This window comes from Pseudopipra pipra, chromosome 13, assembly GCF_036250125.1.
Source record: "Pseudopipra pipra isolate bDixPip1 chromosome 13, bDixPip1.hap1, whole genome shotgun sequence".
In the NCBI taxonomy this organism is placed as follows: Eukaryota; Metazoa; Chordata; class Aves; order Passeriformes; family Pipridae; genus Pseudopipra; species Pseudopipra pipra.
This window is the reverse complement of record NC_087561.1, coordinates 10,678,185-10,700,955: the sequence shown is the minus strand read 5'-3', so window position 1 is coordinate 10,700,955 and position 22,771 is coordinate 10,678,185. Positions and strand designations below refer to the sequence as shown.

The 22,771-nt window shown below is 43.9% G+C and overlaps 1 protein-coding gene across 10 annotated transcripts in view; it reads left to right on the top strand.

Moving 5' to 3' along the window:
• The window catches only part of MBNL3 (muscleblind like splicing regulator 3), a 94,192-nt gene extending 73,297 nt beyond the window's left edge, over positions 1 to 20,895 (top strand). For 7 of the 10 annotated variants that reach the window (XM_064669999.1, XM_064669995.1, XM_064670001.1 and 4 more), the window contains 5 exons: positions 5,851 to 6,001; positions 8,274 to 8,309; positions 10,427 to 10,521; positions 11,961 to 12,034; positions 13,233 to 20,895. In XM_064669999.1, the coding sequence (XP_064526069.1) occupies positions 5,851 to 6,001; positions 8,274 to 8,309; positions 10,427 to 10,521; positions 11,961 to 12,017 (339 nt within the window). In that variant the 3' untranslated portion in view covers positions 12,018 to 12,034; positions 13,233 to 20,895. The remainder of the gene's footprint in view (positions 1 to 5,850; positions 6,002 to 8,273; positions 8,310 to 10,426; positions 10,522 to 11,960; positions 12,035 to 13,232) is intronic. The other 3 variants (XR_010434018.1, XM_064670000.1, XR_010434019.1) reach the window with 3 other exon arrangements.
• Positions 20,896 to 22,771: the final 1,876 nt, after the last annotated feature.

Genomic DNA, 22,771 nt, shown 5'->3' with positions numbered 1-22,771 from the left:
TTTTGATCTAGCTGATCTCCAGAGGTGCCTTCCAACCTCATCTGTTCTGTGATTTTTTTAAATTTTTTTTTTAAATTAATATTAGAAAGGCTCTTGCCTCCTCTTTGATTTAGAATTGAGGCTACCAAAATTTTTCTAAATACCTTTTTTTTTTAAGATAGTAAAGGAATTTGCTTTTCATTTGTGCTGAAGCATAATGCAAAACCAGGGCAACTCTAGAAATTAAACAAGTGCCCTCCTTGTAGCATCAATATTACCTGGAATATAATTTGAACAACCAATTTATACTACAGTATTTATTTGTCCTGCAGAGTTTATTTATTAGTTTTCTGATTGTTTTTATTATTGTCGAGATAAGAACCCAGGTCTGTTGAAAAATAACCTTTTGAAATGAAACTCTTGTGTTTTTTACAATTGAATCTTTATTTTTTCACTAATTATCTAGGACACTGCTACTTAACCAAAGCCAATGCATGTTTTATTCATGCTGCTGGCTTCTCTTAAAAATGTAATTAACCTTATTTGTATGCCGTTAACTAGAACCTTTAAAATATTTATTGATGGCTTGTTGCATCACCCTTGCTACCAAAACAGCCTACATTATTCATTGACTTTTCAAGGTTTGATGCATTTACTGTATCTGTTGAGGTGTAAGACTTTAATAATGGGAAGAGTGGTGCCCCATTTTCTTGGACCAAAATATAGATGACAGACAATGGGTGTACCTTCTAAAAGCAGATTTGGAATGACTTCAAATCTAAATTCAGGACTTCTGAGGGACCCAATCCTGCAGTTACTTGACATGCACAAGTAGTAGCTTTACTCACTCCTGCTTGGCTGAAGTCAGTGCAGCGCTTGGATGAACTGGGCCAGGCTCGGTCCCCAGTTCAGGATGGCACTTAAGCACGTGCTTGAAGCTCCCTCCGTGTCCGGTGGTCCTTCCCTCTCCACGAGTGCTCTGCTGGCCCCTGCATGGCTGTAGCTGCGGCACTGGGGCTGCAGCCCAGTGCAAGTGCCCTTGCAGGTGCTGATCCCCGAGCGCTCCTGACCCGCTGTGCCAGCCGCCGCGACGAAGCCCTAAAGCACATGTCCTGTGATGACATTTCTTTACTTTTAAAACTTACCGAGGCAAAATAGCTGAGTAGCCGCTAGGCCAGGTAATTACCCAGCCACCCCACGTTGTGCATGCCTCGTCTTTTTAATATATTGTATAATGCATTCACTTTTTTTATTTTTTTTTCTCTTCGCCTTCCCAAATTGTTGCTCTCTCTTGACACACCTCTGCTTGCTGTTTTTGTTACTGTGCTTGACCCCCCTCCCTGGCCCATTGCCATCATGTGCTCGCTGCCTGCTAATTAAGACTCAGCCAGCTGTCAGATCACTGAAGCGACCGCTCGAGGCAACCTTTGACCTGGTACTTGGACCTTTCACCTTCTTGCTTTGCACGTAACCATCTTAGTCTGCATGAAAGCTCTTGGTCTGTGGTGTTAGTGCCCGGGGAGACTGCCCATCCCAGCCAGAAATGTTGCAGTGTGCGTTCAGACATGCCAATCCTGTGCCCCACACACCATCCACTAATATTTGAGCTTTGCCTCCTGAAGGCTGGATGTGTTTTGGAGGCAGTGAATAATCTTGAGGGGAGGCAGCTCTGGCTTTTGAAGTGTTTTTTTCAGACATTGGCAGCTTTGGAGTCACGAGATGCGGTATTTCAGTGAGAATTTAACTCATTAGGTCTGCAGGGGGCTGTAAATGCCAGAGGACTGGGTGGTGTGGGACAGATCCAGCAACTTTTTGTGGTATTTGCAACATTACAGCCTTGCCTGGCAGTGCCATGCTGGTACTGCCCTGCACAAGGATGTTCCTGTGCAATGGGCACAAGTGAGATTTAGGGGGGGAGAGGGCTAAGCAGTGTCCTTGGAGGTCTGTGCTGCGAACTAAAGCAGGTTCAGTGCAGGACCTAGGTGGCATGTTCAGAGGAACTGTCTGGTTCCTTCCCTCATGTTGCAGTGGGACAGTGTCAGCAAAGGGAACTCACTCTGGGTGCCTTTTGCTTCAGTCTCAGGCACAGGATCTGCTCCCTGAACTTCTGCCTGCAAGCTGTCTTCATATAAGCTACCTTCGCTTATTTTCTGAGTCTCAAATAATAATGTTTTACTTGGTTTTGTGATGCTCAGATTGAGGCAAAAGCCATTCTCACAGTCTGCTGTCAGTCCTGGCTTCATAGAAGACAACTCCTTCCCATTTTCTCAAATAACAAGGGATTCAATACATCTAAAAACACCAGCTGCTATTGCCCAGCTACAGCGGGAAAAAGGAAGAATGGACACAGTGGAGCCATGAAACCATCAGGCTGGTGTTGCTTCTCATTCCCAGAGCTAGGAAGCAGAGGCTGATCTGCTCCCCATCCTCCCTGAAGACTCGCTTTTGGGTTTAAGTAGTCAAGGGCTTCCTTATCAGAGCTTTAGGCAGCAGCAGTAGGAAGCCTTACCAGGGACCGGCTTCTGCCAGCAGTGGTGGAATGATGCTGTAAATGACGTCGCAGTCTCTCACTTCCCGCTGCTCCCAAAGCCAGTGCAGGCAGGACCTGCACAGTGCCTCGCTGCCCTCTCCAGGAGCCACGTCTCTGAGGAGACACGGTCTGGCAGAGAATGGGAGAGCCTTTTACTCCCCCACTGAACAAAACCCCATGAGATAAGTCACTTGTTAATAGTCTTCCTGCTCTGACGCATCGGAAGGCTTGCAACCATGTTGTTGGAATATGTCGCCTCCTCTGAACTCTTCTCAAAGACTTCACCAGAAGAGGAGTCACAGTGGTGATAACAGCATGTATAATCTTCAGAGGAAACAGCTCACATTGCTTCTGCTGCTTGCCAGGGAACGGGGGCTACCTCTGCCCTCTCAGATCAGTCTGTTTTTGTCACACCTGGGGCTGAAGCAGCAGACCCAGCCCCTCTTTGCTGAGTGCAGAGGGATGAAAGTGTGATCTGATCTCAGGAGATTGTTATGCCAGGGGAACTTGCAGGTGCAATTATATTGTTTGTTGCAAAGATTTAATCCATTTCTTGTCTTGCAAAAAAATAAAGAGAGTTTTGTTAACCGGCACATGGGAAATTTTGACTTTGGCATGCAGTGTGTTTTTATCTGTCAGTCTTGCTGAAGGATTGCTTTCCTTGCCTTGCAGAGAAGTGGCACAAGCCTCTTTGTTCAGATGCCTGTTCCAGCAGGAATGTGGCTTTCCTAGCCCAAAAATGAGAGGCTGCCTGGCATTTTTGTAGTGGAAATTGTTCATTGGAATCAGTGCAGGGCTATCACATGGATACTGAATTGAATTAACACTTTCACCGGTGCAGTGGCCGGATCATGCTGCACAGGTTGTGTACCCATGTGGGCACACAAACACACAGGCAGAAAAGGAAGTCAGAATAAGTTACTCTGGAGATGTTGCGTTTATTTATTTGGGTTTCTCTACCTGGCTGATGTTCAGGGAGCAGTGGTGGGACTGCCATAGCTCTTTTCTCCCAAGGGGCTATAGCAGGGTAGAAGGAAGGGTGATGCTGGAGAGACTATGGGATAGTCTGTTGTGCCTTGACATTCCTATGGCCTGTTGGTGTTCCTGACTATAGCACTGGGCTCAGGAATTGTCCTGTGAAGAGCCGAGGCAAGGCCTCAAAACCTTCAGCTGTTCTGCCTTTGGCACTGCCATTATGAGATAATGTGCTTTTTGGGGTGGTGACAGCCTTTGGCCAAGAAGCAGGGAGTCAAAAGTCTATTATGTGCCTGGCACAGTTGCTTTGCTATAATTAGTAAATTCTTTTTCTGAGGCAGATTTTGGAAGTGTCTGAAAATAATTGTTTAGCAAACAGGCACTGTAAGGAGCATGAATTCAAGCAGCAAGTTCTTCAGTCAGTGTTAATCTGTAAAACCTCTCTGATGTACACGAGGCTACTCCAGTCTCCCAGGCTGCAGATGACTCCTGTGCCTGGAGGAACATTCATGTAGCCATCATTAAACAGATGAGGTATAGATACAGTCAGATTTAACATAGACACCAATGAGAGCTTACCTAGAAATGAAAACTCTTAGATCTTTACCTCAAAGACCTCATCCTAAAATGTGGACCTTAAGTAAAAGATTTTGGCGTCTGTGTCTGAGAATATTGTCCCATCTTTGACTGTCATTTTCTGGTACCAGCCAGAAGAAATCTGGAAAGCTTAAATCCTAGTGCTGCCAGTGGATGCCTGCTAGCATTAGCAGAGGATGTGTGCATGTCTGAGGGCAGTTTTGCAGATGCAATTTCTTCTAATTTTCTTTTTAATATTAAAACCACCCAAAAGCCACCATGTGAATAGAGGTAGGATGGAGTAATGTTTTTCCTGGAAGTATCTTACTTAACATTTCTCAGATGAGCAGTCTCCTATAGCAAATTAAATTTAAAGTAAAACCTGTTTCTAGATGGCGACAAACTATTACAAGCTTTCACTTACATTCTGTTGTGTCTTGATCTTCATAATGCTTTAAAATCTCTTTACCTGTGTCCTTTCTTCTGAGTACTGTTTGTTTGTAGCTTTAACCCTTCATTAGCCAAACCTCCTCCATTGCCTACCATTCACTGTCACCTGTTGAAAAAAAAAAAAGTAGGAATGATAACCCTGTTTTTCAGCCATTGCTTTGCTACATGATACAGACTAACAGCTAGTCAGAAATGACCTGATTCTGCATGACTTCCACGTGCGTAGATCTCATTGACGTCAATGGGAGCGTTACGTGCAAAAGGACTGCGGGGCATAATTAAAAAGGACCCTTTTCTATCACAATGTGGAGAAAAAAATGTGGTTTCTACTTGGGTACAATGAAAAGCTGTAAATCATTAGAAAACATTCCTGTCTCCTAAGAACCTGACATACTACTTTGCTGTTGAGACACGCTTGGGTGAATGATGAGTAACTCACTGAGAAAAGTTCCTGAGTTGGGTTAATGCTTTTTACCAAGTCTGATCATGAAACAGGTTTAACAGGCTGGAAGGAGCTTGGTGGTGTGATAGAACAAAACGAGGGGATTTGTCAATGGCTTTTTCCACTGTTAGTAATGAGTGAGCAGTATTTGACTGATGGAGGCCACCTTCTAGAAAGTGAGGGCAGGTCCAAATGTGCTGGTGGTGGCTGTGCTGCTGGTGTGAGCAGTGGAGAATCAGGCCTGGTCTTGACCATGTTGCTCAGCCTCTCTACTAACAAGTGGAAATGCATTTTACAGTAAATGTAATGTTATGTGCGTGATTGGCAACAGCTACTGCTTTACCACCTGGACACTTGGGTTGGCTGCACACAGTGTGCACATTTCCACACATGCACACATACATGTAGGCAGGTGTTGAACCAGAGACAAACTTCCCTTTTTTTCCATGGCATTTGTTGCTTAGGCTAATCTTACTGTTTTAAAATAGTCATCTACTATATTTTTCTTACCTGTTTGTTTTGGGTTTTTTAATGCTTGTTGCCTGCAACTGCTCTTTGTAGCACCCTACCCAGGTGATCAGCTCTCCCCTTCCTTCTCCTCATGCTTTTTTTTTCCTCTGTGCCCAAGTCAGTCCTGCTGAAAAGCTCGTTAGAATCCCTCCTCCTTCTGGACTCTCCCCCTTCTCCTAGTGCATTTACTAACTGCTTACCTAGTGAAGCTGTTGTTTCATCTACTACTCGTACTGTGACTTAGCTGCTCTTCTCTTTCCTGTCTCGCTAAGTTGATCACAGTTGCAGGTGATTTGCAGCCAAGACCCCCTATTATTTATTGCATGCATGACCTACATCTGGGCCCCTTTATTTACTCCACTTGTCTTTAATGATCCCTTATCCACAGGCCCTGCCGCCTGGTGCACTTCAACCTTTACCAAAGAGGCCAGCACTTGAAAAAAACAATGGTGCCACCACAGTCTTTAACCCAAGCGTTTTCCACTACCAACAGGCTCTAGCCAACATGCAGTTGCAACAGCCTACATTCATCCCCACAGGTAAGCATCTCCTTGCTTTCCCCACCATCATGGTTGTTTATTTTATGACCTCAGTGTTCAGCTAATGAGCAGATTTGTAAGAGTCCTTAGCAAAAGAGTATTGGTGTGTAGTTTCATGTTAAAAATGGATGAAAAATTAACATCTGTTTGACTTTTTTTTCCCTTCACGTACTACAATTCAGAGCTTTTCACTTGTAAAAGTCCCTTCTTAGCATTTTTTTGTGTGGTTTGGGGTTTTTTTAAGCAGTCAAACTAAGAAAAATGTCTGCATGTTTCTTGAATTCATACTTTCTGTTTCTCCTCCTTATGGTTCAACTGGTTAATCCCAAATTAATTCTTTAACTCTTGCGTAGCGCTCTTACGCACTCATATTAAAGTGTCTTATGGACCTCTATGCCTGCTGTCTTGAAGCTGCAGGTATCTTCATGAGCTTCTGTCTCAGTGACCTACATATTCCAGCAGCTGTGATGTTTATAGAGGGAATGGTTCGTCTTTAGTAAATACGAATTACATAATCCTCTTTAAAGGCATATATTTCCCTCTTGCTTGTCTTTTGACCAGTGCGATACCCTAAGCTTTTTAAAAGCAATTTAACTCCCAGCTTTTATTGTACCTTTAAGGTCTCAGAGTAAAATTGAAAGATGCAGTTCAGTAATCCATATAGGACTGGAAATATTAATGTGGCAGATGTGACTGACTGCTGACTGGCCAATTAACATCTGCTCACTGCAACCAAATGAAAAACAAAACCTGCTTAGAGTAGTAAGCATTGTAAGTGGCTGAATTAGGAATATTCCAGAGCTGATAGCTCGTGTTTTAGTATCATTATTATCATTCAGAGCATCATGAGAAAATTAATGCCCAATGCTTTTAATGTTTAATGCTATATTTACTTGCCAGATGATATTCACAAAAATATACAAAGTGTTTCTCTGGGCTGACCCTTGGAGGTGAACACACAGTGGACCTGAACCTTGGCCTTGCTGTGTCTTGGGGTCAGGGGAAAAGCTTTAGAGACAGTCCTGTCCTGAGACCAAACTCTCAGGTGGAGTGGGGACCTAAACCCTGTGCTCGTGTGCCCTTTCTGTTACGAGAAGCCTTGGAGACACTCAGAACTCAGCAGCTGCCAAGTTGTTCTTCCAGGGAAGTGGATTCTCATAGGAAAAGATGGAGAAAGGGACTTGAGTAGTAGCCTCCCACCTTGTGCTCTGCAAAGTGCTGTCGAAGGGGTTGGGCTGAGCTGACCTTACTGCAGCTCTGTTGGGTGCCAAGTGAAGTACCTCAGGAAACACTGACACCTTTGAGAATGCCAAGGCCCCCAGCTGGCTGCATGCTCCTCTTCCTCGAGGTCGCAGTTGCCAAAGTTGACATAAGGACATGCATTTCTGATGCGAGCGCCGTAAATCAGCTTTGCCCAGCGCTCGCTGTGCTGGGGTGCCCTGTCTCATGGCAATGAAATTACACGCAGGGCTGATGTGTAACAGGTCTGCTTGCAGGCAGCTGCTCTCACTTGAGGACATTAACGCTGGGCAGAGCAGCAGATTTCCAGTCAGAGAACGGGTCTCTGATGAATTTACGTTACCCATCAGGCTGCAGATCTGGGCTCAGCCTTTGCAGCGCTCTGGAAGGCAAAGCAGAGAGGTGGCACGTCACAGCTCTCACTGTGGGGAGGGGAAATGAGCTGTTGCTTTTCTTAGTATCTACTGTTCAGTTATTGAGAGATCAGCATGGTGGGTTGCCACGGGGGGAGAATTCAGGGTGTCCACTGAAAATGGCATCATGACTACAATTGTTTTAAGTCTAGAAAAAAAATGCCTCTTTCAGCTTAAACTAGAGACTTTGAATCCCAGTCCCTGCTTGCAGGAGTAAATTGCTTTTGGAAAGTCAGTTTTAACATGAGTATGACATTCCTCTAAGGGCAGTTTGTTTTCTGCTGACATGATCAGAAAGAAGTCAGCATACCCAATACCAAAAAAAACCCCAAACAGCCCTGATTTCTGGGATCAGTCATATATTTTGATACCAAGGTGGGAGAAGAAGTATATTCCCTACTACCAAGAATTAAAGAATTAATTTGGTTTGCTATGATCTCTTAAAACTGAGTTTAAACTATTTATGTACCAATATGCAGAATCTATTTGCATGTGCTTAAATACTGAATGCTGCAAAGAGAATACCTGCTTTTTAGTTAAAAGTGATATCTAACACTGAAGCTTCACTAATGAAATATCCCTTTTGTTCATCTTTCCACGCTTCAATGCATGGTGTGCAGGGTCAGTTCTGTGCATGACACCCACTGCAAGCGTTGGTAGGTTTTTCTACACAAACTTCTCAACTTTTCCTAATCTGAAAGAGACTGCAAGTTAGTATGCATCAGTGAGAACCTGGGTGGCTGAGTGGTGTGACTGTCTATCTGCTGTCTTCTTTGAGGCTTAAATGGTTGTATCCCTTTTAATTTCTGTGCAGTGCAGTGTTCATGTGAATTATAATAAGAGAATCCAAGGTGATGTGTTCCCACCCCTATTTAGTTCTGCTGCAGAGACAAAAATTTGTCACTTAAAATGTCTTTACAACTCATTTAAGTCATCTATCAAAAGGAAATAGCAATGGGAGGATCCTGTTGGTTTGGTTTTTGTTTTGTTTTTTTTTTTTTTTTTGTATCAAGCATCAGGCAGATTAGAGTTTGGATTTTTGGTAGTCCTTTTGAGGACATTTTAGAAGACTGGTTTAACAAAGGTGCTAAAGAGGAACACGTTTGGGGTCAGCCCCTCTGACAGAGCAGGGCACTGCTTGTACAGCAAGAGAAGCAGGGCTTGGACCATGGACTGGCTGAAGAGTCATCTCTGTAGGGTAGTGTCAGGTGTGCAGGCACAGGGGATGGTAGGGAGGCTCCACTGTATATGCACATGGGATGCAATGAGGTGGCAGGGCTGAGAACATGCTACTTAGTGCTGCAGGAACCACTATGTTCAGGCTCAGCATCTGGGTCTTATTGAAACCTGTGCAGGCCTTTGAGGACCTTCCCCTCCATCTACAGCTGCTGGGCACAGCAGGGCAGGTGAAAGCTGAGCTTTCATCCTCCAGCCAAGGTTATACAAGACCACCAGCATCCAGGTGTGTGCCCGCTTCAGCCAGAGGGAGAGAGGCGGGAGCAGGAGGGGAGGGCGCAAGGCTTTCCAAGAGCAGGTCTGAAAGCTTTGGCATGACTGACTAAGCACTCTGCTCTTGAACCTCCCCATCCCTATAGCACAGGGAGGACACACCGCTTGCATGACGGGGAGCTGAGTCCTTCAAACACACTTCTGTCTGTAGGAAACCCCAACCCACACGCTCTAACATCTCACAGCCGGAGTATGGCCAGCCCACAGGCACACGCTCCTTCCCTGCTGGGGCTGGACATGCCTGCTGGGGTGGAGGGGAAGGCAAGTGTGCTTCCCCACCGCATGTTTGTGGGGATGGCTGGGCCTTCTTGCGGGTGCCTTGGCCCAGCAAAATCCCCCAGGGTTTGGGGGATGCCCGTGTGTGCACCAGAGCATCCCCCTCCAGTATTGTGCTCTGTGGGACGTGCAGCTTCAGGAGGTTGCCGAGCTCCCTGCTGCTGTGTTGTCCTTTTGGATGCTCTTCCTGCAAACTGTAGCTGTTCAGATGCATTTGTGTATTCTTCCCTCTCGGTCCCTTCCCCTCTCCATCCCCCACCCCCCGACCCCGCAAGAGGGGAGTTTTGCCAAATCCTCTAGAACTAGGGTGGAAAGGGAGCATGCTGAAATATGTATGGAGAGAGCTCGGGCTGCCAGCCACTTGTTTGCTGTGCCTCCAGCTCTGTCCCGTGCCGAAACATGTCCCCGCTAGAGAGAGACCAGAAAACCTGGTGAAAGGGCTGCGGCAGCCGCTGCAAAGTGCATCATGTACCTCTGGTTGCTGGCGGGGATGGGGTGGGGAGGGAAGGGGACAAGCTTTCCCAGGCGGGCGGGAGGGTGCGCTTGCCAAAATGTCCCCACCCAAAGGAACGTGCACTGGCTGTGTCTAACTCCCCACGGGTGCGAGCTGACGTGGGCTTTTGCTAGCACACCCATCCTCTCCCCCCTTTGGAAATTTGGCCCTCGGAGTCTAATACATCATTGTTCTGCTTATAAATGTACTAAGTGTTGAGAATGTTTTGGTTTTTTCCTTAATTATAATTGTAATTGGCTTTTCCCCTTCTCTCTTGTTTATTTTTTTTCCCAACGCTGTCTTGCTTTGCACTGTGATTGCATGCTGCGCCCCGATGTGTCCTTCATGACGATGTCACATGGCTTGTTGCTGTGATTCCTGCCACGCCCCCAAATCCACCACATGTTGCCATGGTTACATAAAAACAAACAAACAAACAAAATATATATACGCTCCACCCTCCCGTATGTCGCTTCCATGGTTCCCTTCCGAAAGTGCCCATGATGCACGGTGCTACGCCCACCACTGTGTCTGCAGCAACAACTCCTGCCACCAGCGTCCCCTTCGCTGCAACAGCTACCGCCAATCAGGTTTGGCCCTTTCAATGGCTTTCTTTCACGTGTTCAGATCTTGAGGACCGGGCAAGGGCTGGATCCCGTGCAGGGTCGAGCATCGTCCCGACCCGCTCGGCGCAGGCTCGGGTGTGCAGAGGCAGCGTGTGCGTGTGTGTGTGCGTGTGTGCGTCTGGGGATCGGTGAGGGGCCGGTCCTGCCGTGTGTGGGATGGGCAGCAAGCCCAGCCGGAGCGTAGGGATGGGCGATTGGCAGGGATGCAGGCTCTTCTCCGAAAACATACCTCCCCCCAGATCCTCAAAACATGGGCTGTAAAACTCCCGAGCGTAACTGGCGCGCAAGACGTGCGGCACTTCTGCTTTCAGTCTCAAGCAGAAATACCACCCTGAGCATCCTTCCCTGTGGTATTTTGGCATGTCCTCTCCTGGCTGGAAAGTGGAAGTGGAAACACAAAGTGGCCTCCCCCCACTACAAAATTGGACTCTAAAAACTACAAAAAAATCTCCAAACAACCAAAACCAAAAAACTGGGGACGAGGTTGTGAAGTCTAAAGTTTTTTTACACCAGTAGCATGTCACCCATCCCTACAGAAATGACTCTGGATGTGCAGTACGTGCTGTCATAGCACTGCCATAAGTGTACAGGATTCCGTGCATGTCTGCCGAGCCATAATTCTCTTCAAAACTTTCCTCTGAAGATACTGAGTGTGATGGCTGCTTCCGCACCAGTCCTGAACTGTATATACACAACTTGTCCTAGCGATGCTTCCTGACAATTCGGTGTGCCACAACTTTTTCGCATTTAGACCAGAGGCATTTCAAACACTTTTGTTTATTTTTCCCCCAGTACTTATTCTAGCATTTTTATTTGTCATGCTCTCGGATTTAGAGCTATTGCAAAGGAATCGGGGTGTCACTTTGCTCTGTAGGAGGCTCTTAGCCACGCCGAATGCCAGTAATATCTCCAGGGGCATCATTTAGTCTTTTGCTAGCACGAGGTCATGAGGCTTTCAGTTTGAGTTTTGCCTGTATAAGTCCTAGGCAGTGCATTACTGCTCAGAGTAGGAATTGCCAGTCTTTTTCCGTGCTTTGTTGTTATTTTCAGGTAGAGCAGGTCTTACTCTGACTCGTATTGGTCATGAGAAGAAAGTAGAAATTCCTGTGAAGTGTTACTCTGTGGCTGTATGAATCCTGTTTCAGCCAGATAATCTAAGGGCATTTCTGTCTTGTAGTCTATGGAGTCAAAATCTCAGTACAATCACCATGTACTCCACAGGGCATCAGAAGTGGTGCAGCTATGTTGTACTTAAATGTATAGCAAAATAAAGACTTTTTGGGAATGAATCCTGTTTTATAAGACACTGACGTACTTACTAACTTGATACTGAAGAGAGAATGAACAGACCAGTCTCAAGACAATGTTTTAATGTGTTGTGTTCTTTGTTTTTTTTGCTGTAGATATCCCAGTTATCAGTAGATGAACTGAGTAGCAGCATGTTTGTTTCACAGATGTAGAAGTTCCCGATAGAACAGTAAGTTCCTTTTTGGTATTTCTCTTTGTGGTGGATTGCTTTGTACACAGGCACTGCATCCCCCAAAGTGGGGCTGGCTCAGGCAGAAGGACTGAGCCCATGGCACCCCAGTGGCTTCATGCTCTGCTGACTCAACAGGAATTCAACAGCTGCAGCACAGATACGGACCAGCCCCATGGATTATAATGAACGATCTTTCTTGTGTCTGAAATACCTGTTTTGTGGTGTTCACAGCCTCCCTCAGTGCATCCCCCGGGTCCAAGGGCTGTGTTTACAGGTTGCTCTTGCTCTGCACGGCTCCCAGCTGCCTGCAGATGCCTCAGGGATTTGCAGTGTTGGTGGCAAAGCGTGCTCTGGTAATGAGTCAGCCGAAAAGGTGTAACTTCTCTTTTGCTCCTAGTGACATTTCCTTTCCTGGGGTAAGCAGGATTGGGTCAGCAGCAGTTGCTGTGCATCTGCAAGGCCGTCTTGGCCTGAGCAGAGCTCTGCTATTTGGCTGCAGTGAGGGTCTGGCTCATGGTGAGTTTAAGACCAGGATGGATGCCACAAGCAACATAGTCTTCATCCTACCTGCAGATCCTGGGCTTCCCTAAGCTGCTAGTTTCCTCTGGTAGCCAGGTCCTGGTAGCGTAACTCTGCAGGAGAGAAGTGTTGGTTCTTTCAGGGAAGTATTTTCACAAGTACATCCCAAGAGAGACCATTTGCTCCCAGAAGAGGGTCCCCTGAGCACAGGGTTTCTGTGTCTGTGTTTTGTTTCTGGGCCCAGTTTGCCTTTGACTCGTGGCTCCTTAGGATCAGATTTAATGTGACTGTCTGAAGGAAGCAAGAGCTAACAGGGATCAGGGATTCCTTCGGCCCTCTCCTTAGTCACTCTCTACCTGGCATCCTGTCCGAAAATCAGACTACTATTTGCCCACCTCCCTCTTTCACTATTTGTCTTGTCAGAGTGCGTGAAGTTCATGGGAAAGGGAAAGCCCTAACAGCAGATTTAAGAGGATGCCAAGTGTGTTATTAGCAAGTTCACTCTATGTCAGAAAATTAATGCAATAAAATGTTTTCTCTCTGCAACATACTAATGACAACCTCTTGGGCAATGCAGTGAGGATGTAAATGTATCTTCTTAGAATGACACTTAAAATATAGATGTATTGACTTCTCACTCTTTCTTTGTTGTTGTTGTTTTTTCTTTTCCCTGCAGCAGACCATGTTGAAATTCTGAACAGTAAAATTATGGAGCACCAGGACTTCTTGGTGGGAAGCTGCGCATGGCCTTTCTGTATATATCCCCTCCTCCCTCTATCGTTCTCTACCACCTCTACAGTAAGCCTGTTGCAGCCTACATGTTAACCAAAAACTGATCAATGGGAATGTCAAAAAAAAAGAAAAAAAAAAGCACTATAGAAACAATTAACAAACAGCGCTCTGTTATATGAGATATACAAGTAGGAAATTATAATAGACTTTTATAACACATTACTTTAACACACTTAATCATTTTATGACTACCATCCTGATAAGTGCATCTGCACAGCGGACTGTTGGTTTACTGTATACTATCGATGGATAAATGTTTGTCTTGTTTTTAAAGTGTTATCTTACTGTTTTGTTTACATCATAGTCTATTGATTTGTTTTAAAGTGTACATCATTATCAAGTATACTCAATACCATTTTTTCATTATTGTTATGTCTTAAGTTTTCATATACTGTAGGTTTTATGGGGTTTTGTTTGTTTTTTACTAAAAATGTTATTGTGGGAAACAGGAATTATGTGCTTGAAAAACATGACACAGGAATGTTCTGCCCTTTGCTGGATTTTGCTGTTAATGTCAGCTAAAGTTGCTTGTGTTAAATGTTCCTTTTATCATTTAAAATTTGCCTTCAAATAGTCTCCAAATTTTTAGTACAAGTGATATGAAAGGACAGCTGTCATTTTAGTCCAGCTCAGGGTATTCCTTTCAGTACAGTGAGCTGATTCTGGAAACTTTTGGAAAAAAAAAAAAATACGCCACAAAACCCCAGGCTCAGTAAGGGGACAGGGACAATTTGCTCAGACAGGGGAAAGCATCAAGGGATTTCTGCAGCTCTGTTGTCCATTGAAGTGCATTCTCAGCTGAACACGGCGCACAATCTCTCTCGCTGTTCTCATGGTGCAGTCAAAACAAACAACAGAAAAAAGGTGGTGATGTGAGACAGCTTCAGTTGGGCAAAACCTCATTGCATTGGAGAGGAGCAGATGCCATCCTTTAGCTGGAGTGGGCCCAGAGCCACGGCTCAGCCCAGACTGGGCAGTACCAAGCCCTGGGGCTTGTCTCCACCAAGCATGCTGAAACATTTCGGCCTGAAATCTCCTGTGTCTCTTCTTCAGATTTTGTCAGCATGCACCATTTATTTAATCACCATTTTCCATAAGTGGGTGATATTTTTCCTCCGTGATCTCTGGCCCTTTAAAGCAAACACAGCAGTAACAAAGCAGGAAAAAGCTCGGCATAAGCTTTCTGCCGTAGATAAACATTTGTCTTAATGGAGCTCCTGTAGGTCAGTGGATGTATTTTGGCACCTTCTACTTGATCAAGAGCAATGTTTGCTGCACAACAAGGGCTAGTTCTCAATACCTCCTTTTCATACGCACGAATTAAACCATTTCAGCCCATGCACCCTGGACGGCCCAGCCTGTCGTTATGCTGCGTTGCTGAACAATCTGGCTGCAGAATGCATTTTGGTTGAGGATACCACCAAATTCATCCCTGTCATAGCTCTACAGTATCATTGGCATTATGGAAGAAATGGATTTGCTGCTGTAAATCCACAAACTCCGTGCAAGGAGAAAGAGAATTGTCATTGAAACCAAGCAAGAGGCCAACTCCCAGTGTTTGGAGGGCCACCGACCCTGAGCTCACAGTGATCCTGTAGAGTGCCAAATTCTGTCAACCACATTTTCTCCTCTTTTTCAAATTCTTTGTCCTGATTAGAGGTTTTCCTTGCCCCGTCTCCTCCAGTGTGAGCTCAGATAGTTTGCTAGATTTGTATCTCCATGGGCCACAAGTGATAGAGGGCCATTTAGGGTGCACCCTGTGTGCCCCAGAGCAGGCTCTGACCATCTGCCCGTGAAGACTCATTCATAACATGAACCTTTGAAGAGCCCAGCTCAGAAAGGCCTTGAGCCAGAAGGAATCTCTCTGTTCACTTCAGCAGACTTTGAACCAAACCCTGAGAGAGGGGGGGGAAAAAACATGCCCCCAAGACCTCCTTTTGGACCCATTGTTTTGACAGTCGCTTGTGTCTGTAGATGTTCCCCAGCCATCTGCGCACAAGCAGCCTGAAATCAATGACTCTCATTTGTATTGGCAACCACATACCTGTTCTTTTCACCACTGAGTTTCTGTTTCCCAAAACCATAACATTGTTAGTGGAAAAAGTGGATTTGAGTACTTCCTGTTTGAAATTATTTGTGTATCAAAAATGGGTTTTGCACAACCTGTGCCAGTGCCTCAACAAAGAACAGAGCTGATCTTCTTAAGCCAGAAAGGATGCATTCAAGCTTGTATGGCTTTATGAGTTCAAGGAGGTTGAAATTTTTTCAGTGCTAAATGGATTTTTGTATATCTTGACACTTTGATGTAACCTCCTGTTTTATTTATCGACTTAAACATCTGGCATAGATGTGCATAGAATGTAAACCTAGAATACAGCTGTTTTCATGTCACATTTAAAGCACTGAAAAAAAAGCGCGTTTAAGGATTATTTTTTATTAAAGAGGTCCAATGAGGGATGTTCAGGGTAGTTATATTAGGTGCCACAACAGTTTTTATATTGCTGGCAAATTTAGTGTTAATTTGTAAATGAGTTTAAGGAAAGAAAAGCTTGAAGCACTAAACTTCACCAAATTCAAAACAATCTCGGCAAAAATGCCATTTGAGGTAGCACTATTTAAACTAGTTGTGCAATGACTTGCTCTAATTTTCTTTGTTCAAGAAAGAAAAGAAAAAAAAAACAGTCGCCAGACTATAAATTTCCTAAATAGACTATTACAAAGTCACAGAGCTAGTTAGTGACTCTAAACAAATGTCATAAAAGCATGAATATCATCCTTTATTTGACAAGAGATGTATGTAAGTTTGTTTAAATCGATATAATTTTAGTGACATTTTTATAAGCTTCCCACTTTCCATGAACCTATATTTTTTATTTATCCAAAGTTATTTCTCTTTGTCCATTTCTCTCAGCCTTATGCAAACAATATGCAAGAAATGCTGAAACTTGGATAAAACGGGTCATGCAGAGGGAAAATGAAAGCTGAGATTGATCATTTTCACGAGAAAAGGTTGTTAGTAGTTTCAATAAAAAGTACTACTACTAAACTGTAACATAAGCAGACAATAAAAGAGGGATTTAAAATAAAATGGATTCATAAAACTATTAAGATTATTTTTGTTAAATACAGTGTTTTTAGTAATTTGGAACATGATTTCACAATCAGCCGTGTTTTTTAGTTGGAAATTTCTAGCTGATGATTTTTGACTGTGTATTTTTGCATCGCAATGTTCTAGAAACCATTACCTCCCTTGGCCAGCCCGCGCGGGCCCCCTTCCCGAGCACTCCGACGCGCTTCTCCTCCCTGCCATCCTTCCTCGCTGTCCCGCACCGTGCTCGGAGTGTTCCTGAAGGGCAGCACGGCCGGGCTGGCCGCCCACCGCAGGTATTCCGGGTTCCCGGGTGGGTCCTCCCGCCGGAGCCGGGACCCCCCGCGGAGGCGGCGCTGGAGTTGGGTGTGTGTCGTGGGCGCAGTGGCCGGAGGAGGAGACGCGTGTGCCGGCGAGATGTCGAGATGTCCCCTCCGCCCCGCGGGCCGTGGCTGGCGCGGTAGAGTAGCTCTAGGACACGCGGGTACACAACGATTGAGAAACTGGAGTCCTCGTTTTGTTTATCCCTTGTACATTTCACAGACATGAAAATTGAAAAAGGTGAAATTTATGAGGAAAATCTAATTTCCCATTCCTGTTGAATGGATTTAGTTTGATATTGACCTGATTTTACCATGTGCCTGTTGAAGGCCTTAGAGTATATACTGTATGTTAAAGACTGTAATAACTTTAAAAAAAAAATAGTTGATAGCCTAATCCAAATGTAAATAGAGCTACAACACATTGTTACTAGGCTACAACACATTAATTCATGTCATATATTTTCATTTCTCTATCATTAGTTTTTAAGGTTTTCATTATTGCTTTTTTTGATATCTTTAGTAACTAATGAATTTAATTTTGAAGGAGAGTTAGAGAAAGTTTAAAATTTTTAATACATGTATTCAGCCCATTTAGTTATATTCTAAACCAACACTGAAGCATGGTAAGGTATAGAATACAGTCCATAACTAGTTTGTATAGTTTACAGTTTAAGAACAAAATTAACTTTGTATGTAACTCCTACAATGATAGATTCATTGTTAACTAATTATATTAAGTTGTTGTTGCTATGGCAACAAAACTACAACATGGCTACCTTTGTATACATTATTTGTGAAATTTTCACATGTAAATTAAAAGTGATGTGTAACAGTATGAGCTTGTTAAAGGTACAGTTCGATACTGTCAGATAAAGATATGATTGAATATTTTTAAAATCCCAAAGTCCCATGTGAACGCTGAATTTGTGTCTTTAAGGTCACTTTTTCAGTCAAGAAGTTTACAACACATGGATTTAGAGTCAGGTTTTATAGCTTGTAGAAATTGTTGTGTGGCAAGGGTTATTCCACAGTATTTTCACTTCGGAAACATGGCAGCCTGTATTTACAACGTAGTGACCGGTCTTGCTTTCATTTCACATTCATTCACACAGTGGAAATTCAGAATTAATCCGTTTCAGTACTGTAGCTTTGCCTGCAATTTTCTTTTTTTCCAGAAATTGAGCAGTCACATGATTACGTTATGATCAGGGCTAAATAATTACACATATAACTATTTTAATACTAATTTATATTAGCAAAAACTGTACATAAGAAAAAAAATATTGTGGAATGACCCCGTAACAGTGTTGAAGATACAAATATGCTGCAGTTAAACTGATTCAGTTAGTGTACGAATGTGTGAGACACACCTTTTTTGCACTTATGTACATAGTCCACGAAAGAAATCCTTGGAACTTATTTTGAATATAAAAAGTCTGTAATAATACAGGAAAAGTTTGTAAAAGAGATAGGTATTACTAAGGCTTTGAAAAGGAGGAGTTTTTTGCTATAAAACTTATCTGAAAGCATGATGTTGCTTTGCTGTTGTAAAAGCTTTGTAGTTTGCCATAGCTTATTATACAGCAGACTGATAACAGGTCAGCTCCAACCTGCAGCACAGAGAATGGGAAACAGTGTGGAATTAATTAGTAAGGTCACTAGCAAAGATTCAAATTACTTTTTTTAATCAGCCTACATTTTCAAACACACCCCAGGTCATGTTTCTGATAGGTTGTGTTCTCGGTGAATCCTATTAGGACCGCTAGGTCCATGGCAGCACACACATATTTTTCCTAGCACCTAATCCTATTTCTTGCTGGAACTGTTTGTCTGTGGGAGGTGACTGTCACTGTGGCGAGTGTTTTAAATCCCAGCAGGAATTTGAGATGTCACAACTTACCGATTTCTCTCTTTTAACCTTTTGGTGTGAGGTATCAAAACGGAAGGGACTGGTGAGCAGTGGATGGACAGGGATGGATTGGGATTGTCTGGGGCCAGTTCCCTCTGCTGTACAACAGCCGTGGTGTTCCTTTGAGAGGCACACAGCAGTGCTGCCAATGGCGCTGCTGGGGGCGTTGGGACAGGGAGGTGGAGGCTGATGGCAGTGTGGCCACGGGATGCTCCAGGCTGGGGTTAACAAGCCCCTTTGAGTTGCTACCACCCACAGCTGTGGGCCCCCAGCCCAGCCTGCTGAGCAGCCTCGTGTTCCTGTTTGTGTTGGTACTGCCGGGGCTCTGCAGTACCAGGGGATTTTGAAGAAGCTGAAGCGCCTGTGTTGACCCATTTATTTTTGATTGGAACAAGTTCAGGTTTTTGTTGGATTTTTTTTTTATTTTATTTTTTATTTTTTGGCAAAACGCAAGTCCCAGTTTTGCTACAGAAGTCGCTGGTTTTGCCACGAGGCTGGTTTTGACTAAAGCAATGAACTGAGTCCTCCAGAGCAGAACCAGTGGGTGGTGGCACCCGACGTCACTGTCTCCCTTTCCCACCCACCCCAGGGTTGGTGGCTGAGCTGTCACTGCCAAGTGCAAGACCCACTCTTCAGCCAGCACTCCTGGCACCTCGGAGGTTCCTGTCTCCTGGCGATGCCAACCCTCACTGCACCACGGGGTTGTGTTGGTGAGTGGTTTGTTGAGTCAGAGTTGTGACATCGTGCAGCCCCGGGGTCTTAAAAACAGGGAAAAATCGGATGTTGCCTCTCTTTGTGGTGTTGTGATAACCTAGATTTTAATACAAAATAATCAGATAGTTCTACCCCCATGTTATTAAGGCTTCCCTTTGCTGTAATCAATTTCTGTAATCAAGCTCTTTCTCATTTCTAGGATCGTGAGAGAAAAATATTTTGCACTATGCGAAATGAATCATAGCTGGTCAGACTTCGTTGGGGTATGAGCATGATCATGATAACACTGCTTAAATCTTTGCTAGTGATCTTTACTGACATCCTCTATCATCAAAAATAACTCTATCTGCCTCTCAAAGGAGATATTTAAACATGCAAAAATAACACAACTCTTAAATAAAATGAAGTTATTTTTCCAGACACACAACAGAGAGAATTACCTGACACCGAATTACAAGGTTCCAGTTCTTTATTACTGTACACAGATGCTATTTGATAGTGGTGGAAGCCAAATGATTTTGTTGCCATGGCTTTTGTATCCTAGCAGATGAGGGGATGATAAGACCATTCTTAGATTGGATTATGGGATTTTTTTTTTCTTTCGATTAGCTTTGGTTTTATTATATTTTTATTTTAGATCATGAAAATGAACCAACTCCCCACCCTTTATTATATCACCTGACAACAGGTCACTATTTTTTTTTATAAATAGAGAATTGTATTTTAGGCAATCACTAAAATCAAAGAGAGAATGTTCTCCTAAATTGTTAATTTTTAATTTAAATATATAAAAACATTTATACTGTACTGTGTAAAGTAGATCTTTGAAGCACATTCTTCTTTTCATAGGCATTTCTGGTAAAACAAAGTAAGGGAAACATTAGATATCAATTTAATGGTATAGTTTAGAAAATATATACAAATGATTACACTTAGCCCTGTGGAATTGTAAGAAATTAAAATATCATTGGATCCAGACAGGCGTAGGTTAATGCAATATTTCAGTTCCATAACACAATAGTTCATTCCCTCAACTGCTACCAACAGGGTGTACGCTTTGAATTTATTTTTCTTTTTGCCACATTATATTGCTGTAGTGCTTGTACGTGCTTTAGAAATGTGCATAATGCTACTCATTTTAGTATGTTACTTCTATATTGTTATTGTTTATTTTTTGATCTTTTAATAAAGTGTATAAAATTCTTGGTTATGTTTTTTATGGATCCATATCTACACATTAATAGGAGTTTACTTTAAAAACTTTTCAAGTTCCAGTTTATTAGTCCCAAACTTCAAAGATTCTGATGTAAAAATAATAACTAATGAATTTGATTCAATGTTGTATCTAAAGTGTAGATCAACAGAATAAATTTCTTTCCAGAAAATACCTTCAGTATTTTGAATTCTGTAGCCAGTGCCTCCTTTTTACCGGATGCATTCGGCCTATCATATTAAAGTTACTAACACAAGACAGACATTTGTATTTTAGAAAAATAAAAAGTAAAACTTTCCAGATGCTGCCTTTTGGTTTCTCTCGTGCCTTAGACCTTTGGAGACACATGTGATGTGGTCTACTTGGTTTGTATTTTTCCATGCTTCCTTTCTGACCCTGTCTGTGATGTGATTAGAGAGGAGATCAGAGCTGCGCGTTTGAAGATAACCATGAAGAATAAATCGACCACCATTCAAAGGCCTACAGCTTTTGTAGCACAGCGATGTGTGTATTAATTTTTCTCTTTCAGCATTTGTGTCAGATACCGTTTTGAATGTCCCAGTGCAATAACACAGCAGTAACCTCCCTTTGGCAGCGACCTGGATCCCCCAGCTCTCTTCCAAGTGTCCAGCTTATCCCGGGCCGCATGGCCAGGCTCGCGCCTCCAGCCGGCACAGGCTGGGAGAGCCTCTCACCATGGTCTGGAGCAACCACAACTGAGCTTGGCCTAGACTGCTCCAAGAGACAGTTGCTTCCTGACAAGCTTGTTTGTCCTTTTCTGTAATGTTGCATAGATTCAGAGGTAAGAAAACTGCTCAAAGGGGTTGCTACCTTTTGCCAGTAGAATTGCGTAAAAGGGAGCTTCTACCCTTAAGCTGGCTTGAGATCACCACTTGTTCTGTAGAGGCTTGAAGCTGGAGGCACCAAGCTGGGGCGTGTGGCTGTGCTGGGCTGCAGTGTCACTCTTCTCAAGGGTGGCAGAGGACAACGTCAGGAAGGCCCTGAGGATGCGAGTAACTGACCTCCTGTGACATCTGAGTGTTAGTCTGGGACACCAGGGTGATGGGTGAGCCCACATGGTGCTGCCAGAGGGGTCTGGTGCCAGCACGAAGGAGGGAAGCGCAGCATGCGGGGGGATCATTGGCCATTTTCCCGAAGGAGTTAAAAAATCTGGCTCTTGGGAGTTTGGGGAGGGATTAGGGGTTTGAAAATCAGTGTTTCAGGGGATGTGGGTCCAGTAGAGCTCTCAAAGGAAGAGCAGTGCAGCAAGGAGGCACTGCTGGAGGAGGCTGGGCAGATGCTGCTCCTCAGCCTCAGTAGGGCAAGCTGCTGACTTTGAGAACAGACAGACCGAGCCCAGGACAAATTACGTAACTGCTGCTTTCTCATCAGCCTGTTCCCCTGACTTCTCCTTGCAGGTTAATTGACTCCATTTGTGTGTCAAGGCCACTTAGAGCTTTCTTCTATAAATGACTCCTGCTTTGTCTGATGGCACAGTTAAATGTCTGAATTGTTTCTAAAACAAAAAAAAAAAAAGTAGAACTGAAACTTTTCTAGGCAGTGGGTGTTGTGGAAGGATGAGATCCTTCCTGAATGGTTTTTTGTGAGGTTTTTTTGCCAGCTTTGGTCTGGTTCACTTTCCTTACAGGGGGCTTGCAAGTGTTGCTTTCCTTGCAGCTGTGGGAAAAGCTGAGCCTTGGCTGCTTGGAGACACTGGCTCTGCTCAGGAGAAGCCTCCCCCACATGGAGGTTTGGGGGTGGGAGTCCCACAGTAGCACTGAAATTTGAGGGTAGCCCATTAGCAAGAGATTTTAAATTGTGTTTCAAGGCCAAACAGCATCCTTGGGCCAGGGATGTGGGATTTTACCTGGAGCCCATTTGCAGACATTTCAGGAGGAGCTGCTGCAAACTGTGTAATACATGGAGTTGGATTAAAGGATCTGAGCAAAACTATTCGTGGTACTGTATTTACAGCATGTGTTATTTGGAAATCTTACAGCACCTAGCCCATTTATCTTCCTCCTCATTGGGGCCTGTTTGTGCAGGAAAGCCAAATTTGATAAAAAAATCTCCATTTAGTTCTGGCTGTTGAAGCTTCAGTGGGAACCAAGGGAAAAATTCTATTTTTCAAGGCTTTCTCCACATTCAGATGGGCCTCTGTGGTCCAAAGCCAGTT